The sequence below is a fragment of the Cryptomeria japonica genome, chromosome 9 (assembly GCF_030272615.1).
Source record: "Cryptomeria japonica chromosome 9, Sugi_1.0, whole genome shotgun sequence".
Taxonomy (NCBI): Eukaryota; Viridiplantae; Streptophyta; class Pinopsida; order Cupressales; family Cupressaceae; genus Cryptomeria; species Cryptomeria japonica.
Window position 1 is genome coordinate 625,220,410 of NC_081413.1, and position 11,341 is coordinate 625,231,750.

General features: G+C 34.4%; 1 protein-coding gene across 1 annotated transcript; it reads left to right on the forward strand.

Moving 5' to 3' along the window:
* The first annotated feature begins 9,792 nt into the window (after window positions 1–9,792).
* On the forward strand, window positions 9,793–11,040 carry LOC131858563 (F-box/kelch-repeat protein At5g15710-like). The gene has a single exon (XM_059211848.1). The coding sequence runs from the start codon at window positions 9,793–9,795 to the stop codon at window positions 11,038–11,040; it is 1,248 nt and encodes a 415-aa protein (XP_059067831.1).
* The last annotated feature ends 301 nt before the right edge of the window (window positions 11,041–11,341 follow it).

The following is an 11,341-nucleotide window of genomic DNA, read 5'->3' on the forward strand; positions in this document are numbered from 1 at the left end:
GTTAGGATTGACATCAAGTAGGGCCAGTTCAAGGGAGTCTTTTTAAAGAACATTAGTAGAATTCTTGAGAATGGTCGTAATAGAGAAAGATGGCTGGGGGAATTTTGAGCTTTACGGGCAAAGAGAAACAACTTGGTGGATTTAAAAGGAGCCTTCTTAGAGAAACCAACACTATTAGATAGAAATACAAGATAGTTAACGGAAGGAGAGTTTTCCACAACAAACTTGTACAAAAGATATTCAGACCCTGGTGGAGTTGGGGCTTACCCCAATTTTAAATAAATATTTGAAGAGAGGAGAACAGGAAAAAAGACATTAATTTTCTCGTGGTGCCTAACGTGATTGAAGATAGGGAAATGATACCCATGCACAATAGGGTATCTACCCTCTAAGGTAAAATATATCATGACATGGTAACTAACAATAGGAAGTGCTTTGGGTAAAGCAGAGCGGTCATACCCATTATGGAGCGGTAATGGTTTCTCGCCATTTTCAAAGAACCACTTTAAGAAACCTTTATAATCTCTTGAGCTTTTCCTTTCAACTCTTTCCCCTTCATTTCGTAATCCTATCACCTTCGTAATGTACTCCAAAGTCATAGTAAATGAAATTTTGTCGACCGTGACCATGCCATTATGCCAAGAGTTGTAGAATCTAGCAGAGAGATCCTTGTTATAACCTTATAATTCCAAGCAAAAGGGATAGAAGCCAACAACTTGGAAAAGCTCCCAGATTTCCTTATTGTCGAGAAACCTCAAACAATTGTGAGGTCTAGTGTGCTTGAGAGGGGCCCCCATGTTGAGAATAGGATGAACAAAGCAGAAAAAAACTTTGTGAAAGCGATTGGAAAAGAAACTACATTTCTACACTTTCAAGCTTCTTCTTGAAGAATTACTTTTAATATTGTTTTTTAAAACTATACTCGAATTAAATTTCTTACAAGTGTAACACTAAATGAAATCATTTCTCGTAAAGGTAGCACAAAAATTTAAGGCTTTCCCTATCTACCTAATGAAGACAATATCTCCCTGAATCCATATGCCATCTCCATCCCTCGCTTTCACATCCACAACGAGAAATTTTTGATCGAGGTCATAGTCCACCTCAACTATATCGTTGGAGAGAGAACCAATAGAGACAACATCACATAGGGGCCCACTTTTCTTTTAAAAATTTGAAAAAGGATGATCATCTTGGAATAATTCAAAACATTGACCAAAAAGCACCCAAAAAATAGAGACACCAAATTATCCGCTTGCATTCTGTCTTTCCTGCGCAAGGATTTCTTTAAGCTCTATGGAGCTATTTTCAAAATTAAGAACCTGCCATTCTAGATATACAACACTTTGATTAGCATTAAGGTTCACCATCCTATTTCCCTCCTTGTAGACATGTTGTATCTTAATACTATCAAAAGATGATAGGATTCTTTTGCACTTGTTAAGCACACCCCTAACTTCCCATGATAGAGAGATAGCATTGTTAAGCCAGTCCATGATTAATTTAGAGTCACCTTCAAAGATAACATTCTTCCTGAAGATAATTTGTAATATTAGGAGACCCATCCAAGTCGTCGAGGCTTCAGTATTTTTGTTAGTGGCAGTCCCAAGGTTGGAACCATATCCCACAAGAATTTTACCATTATGGTATCTTATTAAGCCTCTTTCCCTTGAAACCCTAGGGTTACCTTTAGAACATCCATCAAAGTTACCTTTAATCCATCTTGGTTAAGGAGGTTTCCAAGAAGATGTCTTTCTCAGTAATATTTTTTTCCAGTTAAGTTCCAAGAAGAGGGAGGGGTAAATTTTGGAAGAATTTGAGGGTTGAGCATAAACATTTTCTTTAATTTGGTGGGTTATGATGGTTCCTTTTGCTTCTCATTTCTTCTCTGAAGACCCTATTGTTTTGTTCCTTCCAGATATTCCATGCCAAGAATGGGGGAGTTTGATACCAAATACTTTTTGCCACCCAGTGCAACTAAGGAGCTTAATGCCGAGCTTCTATAAAGTATTTCATATTTCTAGGTTGAATCCAAGTAGTTTTTAGCTTGATTACAATCTCTTCCCAAATTTGTTGGGCATAAACATAATGAAGGAATATGCATTCAATACTTTTCATTTCCTTTTGGCAAAGCTTGCATCTATTAGCAAGAAATAATCCTCATCTCTTCCAAATTTTGGTAAGATGATTTTATCTTAAAATTTCCTGAGGCATTACGTTTCCAAATCCACTCATCTTCCACCAAAGGGAGAGTAAAGAGAGCAATTGGGCAAAAGAGTAGCAAGTTTAGAAGCCTCGAGAAAAAGTTGATTTTCATTGGTAGGATGAACATTCAACGAAGAGGAAACCATTCAATTCAAATCTTTCTAAGAAGCACAATCCAATTTCCAAATTATGTAGTCATGTACATTATTTCCATAGTGTCTGCTTAAGAATTGCTTGATATTCTTGAATTGTGGGATATGATCTAGGGGCAAATTGTGCAACCAAGGGTCCTTCCAAAAGTCAGTATTTATACCATTTCCTATGAATATCTTGCCACTTCTTTTGATGTCATTTCTGGTTCTAGCCACATAATTATAAATAGTAGAACAAACAAGGACATCCGTTCAATCTTTTTGTGTTTAAGCTAATTTCCAACCAATTTTGGTGATGAGGGCTTTGTTAAAGGACTTTATCTTTCTTATACCCAACCCTCTACAGTTCAAGCATTTACAAATGTTTTTCCAAGAAACCGAGGAAAGTCTACCTCTTTATTTAGTGCTAGCCCCTAGAAACCTTTTTTGAATTCTCTCTATCTTATCAACAACAAAGCCCGACATTTTGAATAGAGAGTGGTAGTAGATTGGTATATTTTTCAAACATGACTTGACAAGTTATAATTTTCATGCCATGCAAGGAGCTTTCCTTTCTAGCCAACCAGTTTATTTTGGAACCTTTCAAGCATGCCACTCCAAAACTTTAGATAAGGGTGTTTGGAGATGAGGGGGAGCCCAAGATATGAATCTGGGAGGGTAGCAGCTTAATAGCCATGGATAGAGGATATTTTAGCTTGAAGGCTAGATTTAACATTCATAAAGAACAGTTTACTTTTGACAAAGTTTATATATTGTCCTAAAATTTAAGCATAGTTGTCTAACGTTTTTTTCCACTATTTTTCCTTCGGGACAAAAGCTTCCCCAAAAATTATAGTGTCTTCCATAGTCTATTGGTCAGCAATGGGGTTCGGGGTGGAGGCCGCCTTGGATCCTTTGGGGGAGCCCTCTATTTTGAGTTTTTCTATATTTCTTCCCAACACTTCAGCAACAATAATAAATAGATAGGGGGAGAGGAGATCACCCTATCTTAGACCTTTTTCATAGGAAAAGTATCCCTTAGGACATCCACTTAGGACTTCAATAATCTCTGAGATAACATCCAAAATATTGTTCCGGTCCTAACCGCCACCCTATTTCATGGGATTGTTTAGACTTAGAGATTCAATGAATAAGGCAGCCATATGATCCATATACTCTCAAGAGTTTCCTTATTCTATTCATAGTTCTATGCTTCAAAGTAGATTGGTGGAAGAAGTTAGTGTTCTTGTCCCCCTCCTTGAGCCATTGTAATCTTTACTTCAGTTTCTAAAACACTTCTTCTTTTATATTAAGTATGAGCAATTGGTTTCTCAAGTCCATTAATTCTTTAAACTCTTCCTCCTAATCAGTTCTCTCTTCCATTTTAGTTTGAATCACACTCAGACCATTTATGATGTTCTTTTTTTGGTTGAAGATGTTACCAAATAAGTATTGGTTCCATTCTTTAAGTTTCTCTTTTAGGATTTTGAGGGTTTGAGCAATTTTAAACAAGGGGGTGGCCAAAATAGGAGTATTCCACCATTTCTTAACCAATGTACTAAAGTCCTTGTGTTGGGCCCACATCATCTCATACTTCAAATCATAAAATTTACAGTTCCCAGGCTCATCCAACCTTAAAAGAAAATCATTATGATCAGACCTTGATCAAAGAGAGGACTAGAGTTAGAAGGAATCAAGGTAGTTCCAATTGGAAGAGATCAACACTCTATCTAACCTAACCTAAATCAACTGATCCCCAAACCTTCTGGTTATCCAAGTGAATTTAGATCCAATTAGAGGGATATCCAATAACCCAGAAAAGGATATAAACTCAACTAGCTCAGACATGCTATCCAACAAATCCTCAATCTCACCAACTTTAAAAGAGTTCAGATAGCTATCTTTGTGAGTCCCATCTCACCATGGTTTTTTGCTATTTGGGTTTTCCACGTATAAACATTTGTGTCAAGTGGTGAATGCTTTTGTGGTTGTGATCTTATATGTTAATTAGATTAATTTATGATAAAGTATGATATCTAGAAGAATTGTAAGATGGATGTGTGAGTTTTGATTAAGAATTGTTGATGATTCATAAAGTTTGAAGTTGTTTACTATTAAGTTGTTATAACAGTCAAACTGGTTGATGTCTAGTATTCCTATGAATATTGATCTTGACTGAAATAACTTTACTTTGTGTGATTGAATTTGTGTTTAGGAACTTTGTATCAGTTTTTCAATATACTGATTCAACACCCCCCCACTCTCAGTATTCTACCGGATACTTATTCTTTCATCATACCATCAATTGGTATCAGAGCATCTCAGGCCCTCTTTATCTAAAAGCCTAACAGTTTGAGGAAAAGATCTTGTAGATCATGATGAACAAAGAAGGTCTAAAGTTCAACAAAGATAACTATAGAATATGGAGCGACAAAATGAAGATTTACATTAAGAGTCTTGGTAGTTAGTATTGTGATCATATAGAGAATAAGTATATTACTCCTACTGGAACCCTAACTAATGATCAGAACAAAGAACAACAAAAAAATCACTAGAAGATATTTATAGCGGTGATGAACATGTCAAGATTGCTAAAGAAAATAGTTTAAGAGGAAAGTTGGATGATATGAGAATGTGTGATGGTGAGAATATACAATTATGAACTCTGTTTTGCCAACCTGTGAGATTTGAACCCACGGTCTTGCTAAATCAAAAACATCAACTTAAGAAGTAGTCATTTGGGCGTTGACTAATAGTCTTCCTAGTTGTCTTAATAGTCTTAAATGGGTTTCCTTACTATAAAAGTTTAATTTTTTTATTTTTTATATTAGTATTTTAATTTTATCTCAGTTGACATTTGTGCTGAATCAATATCTTATTATTATGTAGTCTCAATTACTATATTTACATTGACTTCAAACTGATGTGATAGTCAACCCCTCTTCAATGTAACTCACCTTCTGATTCTTTGTTGCTTACAAGCTTACTTAAGAATTGTTAGAATAATTAGTAGATAATCTTATTGAAACATGGATCTCTCCTCATTATGATAGGCTTCCTTTGGCTCACAAGTTGTTTTTAATTTATGAATTGTAAGCAACCTGCAAAGCCAATTCAAGGCATGAAATTAAATTAGTTATAAATATAGAAAAGAACTTATGAAGGCATTTGAATGACTACATATGCATATGAATGAGAATTCTGGCTTCTACTCGTATATATTAATGACAAAAAAATCATATTAATATTATAGTCATATATTGAATTGGTATTAATGAATTGTATAGTAGTAATCATATTAAGATAAAACTTTTTTTTTATTATAAATATATGATTGTTATTTCTATTATTTATTTTAAACAAAGTTAATGGATAAATATGATTATAAACAAAACTAATTATCCAACCATTGTCAATCCACTATTACCCCCTACTTAATGGTTGAGTATCTAAGAAACATTTGTGCTAATATTATAATTACTAGTAGGTGCAATTGTCTTCAATGATTAGAGTTTCTCACCATAACAATTAAGTCCATGAAATAGATAATTATAGTAAAAGGTTTATTGCCAAGATGGGTCATCTATATTAAGGGATGAAGTAATGTTTTTTATTAGATTAGCAGGGAGATGACCCTGAACTAGAGACAAGGATGCAGCCACCAGAAGCCAGAAGAAAAAACCTAGTCCCCCATCAAAAGTAATCAAAAACCCTCATAACCCTATAGATGTTTCTACATATTCTTACAAGATTCCAACCTTTAAATAGAAAAATCCCAGTATACCTATTAACAGTAGTCCTAAAACTAACAATTTTGGTGTTCATATCATCCATAAACCTAGAAATAAAAGTCTTAGCACGACCATAAAATATAAAGTTTATCAAAATGGGTTCAAAGACCCCGATAATCCAAAAAATATCTACTCTTTCTTGAGCAGGTTCCAATCCCTTTTGAGTCTTCCCATATTTTTATCCCAAGTGTTGTTCTGGTGCGTTTCCCCTTCGTTGTCCAACTCGTTCATTCCTGCTTGGCCACTTTCTTTTTATGATATCATCCGTAATGCAATAAAGAGAGTTAACTGCATCACACAGTAGTTGGATTTTTCTGTCCTTCTCTTCATTTTTTTGTTCCAGGCTTGAGAGTTTCTCTCATATCACATAATTTCCCTTCCATCTTACTGCTTTCATCATGCATAGATGACATAGGTGAACACGGCACCATATCTTCATCTTCAGAGATGTTGGGGCGGACATGGGTTTTGATCGAGGACTCTGATTCACTTTCAGTGTTGCTACTTTGATCCTCCCCTTCCTCTTCTTCATCTATTTCCTCCATTTCATTATTAGGTTTAACTTCAGGTTCTTCTTCTTCCACCTGGAAGTCCTCATCTTTCGAGTTATCCTTCGAGTCATCTTCCTGCTACAAGTCTTAGATTTCCTACAGATTATCCCTTGCCAGGCTTTCCACTTGCTTATTTAAATCTCTTCTTCCTTTCGCCTGCAGATGGGCTGACCTTCTCTCACCCAAACTGGTCTCAAGTTTCCTTGCTCTGTCAGTTTTTCCCCTTCATCATCAGAATTATGCACCTCCAGGTCTATGGTAATGCTTTTCCCCTCCGACTGTTTATTGCTTTTCTTGGGATTTTCCGGCATGCGTTTAGGGGTATAAAGATTTCTTTTGTCAGGATTGACATCAAGCAGGGCCAGTTCAAGCGAGTATTTTTAAAGAACATCAGTAGAATTCTGGGGAATGATCGTAATAAAGAAAGACGGGCTGTGAGAATTATGAGCTTTACGGGAAGAGAGAAGCTTATACACGTAGGACCCTAATAAAAGTTCTGAAAAAACATCATGGCAGTACTAGGGAGCAGAAAGGTGACAGGACGAATCTGCCACCAGAGGGTCTTCTGGAAAAGGAACACAATCACATGGCCCAAGGGTTGGGAAGCCCATAAGCTCCCCCTCAACCCCATTCATAACAAGTCGCAACCCAGAAATAGAATAGTTAATGGGAAGCAGGAAGCAAACGGCCGTTAGAGGGAAAGTACCATAAAACTGTAAGCAGGAAAGACTAGGGATGAAGTAATGTTAACATATTCTTTTAAGCAAATTCTGGTAACCATTAAGTGAATAGTTTAAAAACGTCAATTAGTTTGATTTGTCAATAATTTTGAAAATCAATGAGGTAATATTATTTTAGTTGAATTTATCACTTTTTATTAGATAAATTGTTGTGTCTAAAATTAATGTTGTCCTTACATTCTATCCATAGTATATTCAATAATAGATTTGGTAACATTGTAAATGACAATATTAATCATGAATGATAATGTTATTTCTTATAATAAATATATTATTTTAGAGTCATAAGAATATTGTTTATAACTCATGACACCTTTATGAATATTGTGTAACCTCAATATTATAGGGGTGATACAAAATTTTAATTTGGGCGAAACTAGGTTAGATGTAGAATCAAGTCATAGCATAAAAACAAAAATTCTTGTGTGTGCGCAATGATGTGCATCCACCAGTGTACTTGAGTTGCCTCCACTTTTCTTGGAACATTGATGTGCAAGCATCATTCGCTAGTGCATGTTTGATCACATTACATCTTTGCATGTCAAGCTATACTGATAGATTATATGTTTAATAAAAAAAAATTGTTGGGTGTTGTGTCATGTCCATTAGAAAAAATTTGGGCATGACAAATGAATTTATGGGTATAATTATTTTTACAATTACAATTATGGTTATGGTTACAATGAAGGTTATACTTGCAATTATGATTAGTGTTAGGGTTGCAGATTAAAAGTTTGATTACATTTACAATATAAGAGCTAGTGTTAGTGTTAAAATTAGCATTATGTTTACAATTGGAGCTAGGGTTAGGATGAAGGTTAGTAAGCATTTGATTAAGGTAGTGATGGAGCTTAGGGTTAGAAATAGAGTGAGTGTTAGGACTAGCTTTAGAGTTAGAAGTAAATTTAGAGTTAGAATTAAAATCACTGTTATAATTATTTTGGCATAAATTTGATTTAAATACTATAAATATATAATAATAATGTCTACGAGTAATTTAACTATTTATAGGTAGAATTAAGATCACCACTATAAATATTATTATTATTATTAAATCAAAATAAAATTAGATTTATCATGACGATTACGGTTGCAAGTGGGATAGAATGAGTGTAACTATAGGGTTAAAATTATTTTTACAATTACACTTAGGGTTATGGTTACAATGAAGGTTATGATTGCAATTATGATGAAGTGTTAGAATTGAGGCTATATGTAGGGTTAGGGTTGGGCTAGATAAAAATTTGGATTACATTTACAATATAAGAGTTATCATTAGAAATAGAGTTAGTGTTACGATAAGCACTTGATTACAATTAGGGTACAATTAGAATTAGGGTTGGGATGAAGGTTATTTAGCATTTGATTAAGGTAATGATGGAGCTTAGGGTTAGAAATAGAGTTAATATTAGGACTAGCTATCTAGTTAGAAGTAAATTTAGAGATAAAAGTACAATTCAACAAATTTAGTATTAGGGTTATAATTACACTTGGAATTGGGGTTAGGGTTAGGGTTATGATAGAGTTAGGATAAGTCTTATAATCAAACCTATTGTTAGGGTAAGAATTATGTTTATAAATAGGATTAGTGTTTAAATTAGCGTTATGATTGCAATTAGGGTACAAAGGTTATTTAGCATTCATTAAGGTAATGATGGGTTAGAAATAGAGGTAGTGTTAGGATTAGCTGTAGAGTTAGAAATAAATTAAGAGATACAACTACAATTAAGTAAATTTAGTAAGGGTTATAATTACACTTGAAATTATGATTAATAGGTTTATAGATATAGTTAGGGTAAGTCTTATAATCAAAAGTATGGTTAGGGTTAGAATTGTGTTTAATTTTAGGATTAGAATTAGGATAAGATTAAAGTTTAGGGTTAGAAGGTAAGAATTGACTTGGAGGGAAAATCATGCCATGGATGAAAAATTTAATAGGCGTGTCAAGATAAGAAATGTTGAAACACAAAAAAAGGGTTCTAAGGGAAAATTTGATCTCTAGTGGAGGCATGTCAAACGAAGACAAGAAATTCTAACATTTGTATTTAGATTTTTTATATTTTAGACTCAATTATTTACGTCAAACAAAATATTATTATTAATAAATGCAATTTTTTAAGATTATGTAATTTTGTACCCTACAATATATCATTGAAAGTATACATTGCTATTGGTATAGCCCTTGCACCACATTTTGCTGCAAATGCTAGTTTTATATTTTTTTAAGGTCGGCTACTCTTGGCCCAATAACATGTAGTGTTTAAGGACTATAAAAGGAAGTTAAGATTTACCAATATAAAAAATAAAATAGTACTTCATCACGGATTTGAAGAATAAAAATCATTAATTAGGTGGAAGATAGGGGTGGAACGAAATGGAAGAAATGAAGCCAGAATCCATCGTAGCAGTTGAAGGAGATGCAAATCAGTGTGGTATATCTAAGCTGCCTCAGGATTTGAAGGAATTGATATTTTCTAAGCTCCCATTGGAATCAATCTGTAGCTCTCGCATAATCTGTAAAGAATGGAATTCTATTTTGTCTTCAGACAATTTTTTATCTTCACTGCCAATTCAATATCCATGGCTTCTCATCTGCAATGAGGAAAAGGATAAAAATTGGCGTTGTATGACATATTGCTTTTCTACACAAAAATGGAGGAATTTGTCTCTTTCTTTTCTTCCAAAACCTAAGGGAGGCAACACCAGATTTTTACGAAGAGTAGGGTTGGGGTTACTGCAATTTCAAGAAATGTCGATTTCGCAATTATTTGTTTGCAATCCTGTTATGAGATCTTATGCAAAGATAGAAATAGATGCCACCCGCAAGTTTATGCATATTGTGCAGCGAGGAAAAAAAGAACCCTATTTAGTAGTCTGCTCAAATTTTGAAAATTTTTCCTTCCAGATATACCACTATTTTCAAGATTCATGGAATATAAAGTTTCAATTTGTAGGGGAAACGCAGTATTCACATATTTACTGTAATGAAATGGTTGTGTGCAATGACACTATTTTTTGGAGGGAACCATGGGAACATAGGGTTATCGTAGGTTTCAAAATCCAAGATGAGGGTTTCATTAGCCCTGTTACAGTAGCTCCATTACCATCTGAAATGGTTGAAGATCAAGATCTTTTGCTTTTATCTATGGTTTCATATGGTTCGTCTGTTCTTTTCGTATTCGTCATGCTCAACCATCGGAGGCTTGACATGCTCAACCATCGGAGGCTTGACATAATTCATCCATCCAGTGTACACAAGATTTGCGAACTTGGCCGGACTAAGGACGGAATTGTTATCTGGGAGTTGTTTCAGGACGAGCAGAATGAGTTGGTTTGGAAGTGGAAAGAATTTTTAAGAATGCCTCGACTGTCGCTCCATGAATATCTTGATAAAGATTGGTGGTCTGGAGAGTGTGTTTGTGTGGGAGATTACCTATGCTTCAGCTCTCTATATGGTGGTGAAAGTGTAAAGGTGTTTGCATATAATCTAAAGGAAGGGTTTTGGCAACGCCTTCCACCCTGTAAAATGGAAAACAGAAACTGGAGGATGGCGTCGTTTGAACCAAAACCCTATCTTTATCAGTTCTTAAGAAAATCGAGGGAACGAGCTTGGATGACATGATTATGGCAATAAGTACATTTGACAGAACTTTGGATAATATAATTATGGTGATAAGTGTGCCAGGTAAAGAATCTTGTACCTTGGAAAGAGGGAGCTTCTTAGAGTGCACGTCCACATTTGTCAATTGCATGCTATTCTACAGTAATTTGTTGCGAATTTTTTTTTTTTTTTTTTTTTTTTGGGTCTATCTAGCATGTACAATATATTTTTGATCTTATTTAGTTATTAATTTAAAATTAGAATAGAACAAGTTTTTGATTTTTAATTTATTAATAATGCATCCTACATGTTGCATAAATAT

Bases quoted from the DNA above. Each gene is read 5' to 3' on its own strand.
- LOC131858563 (XM_059211848.1), top strand. From the start codon at position 9,793: ATGGAAGAAATGAAGCCAGAATCCATCGTAGCAGTTGAAGGAGATGCA.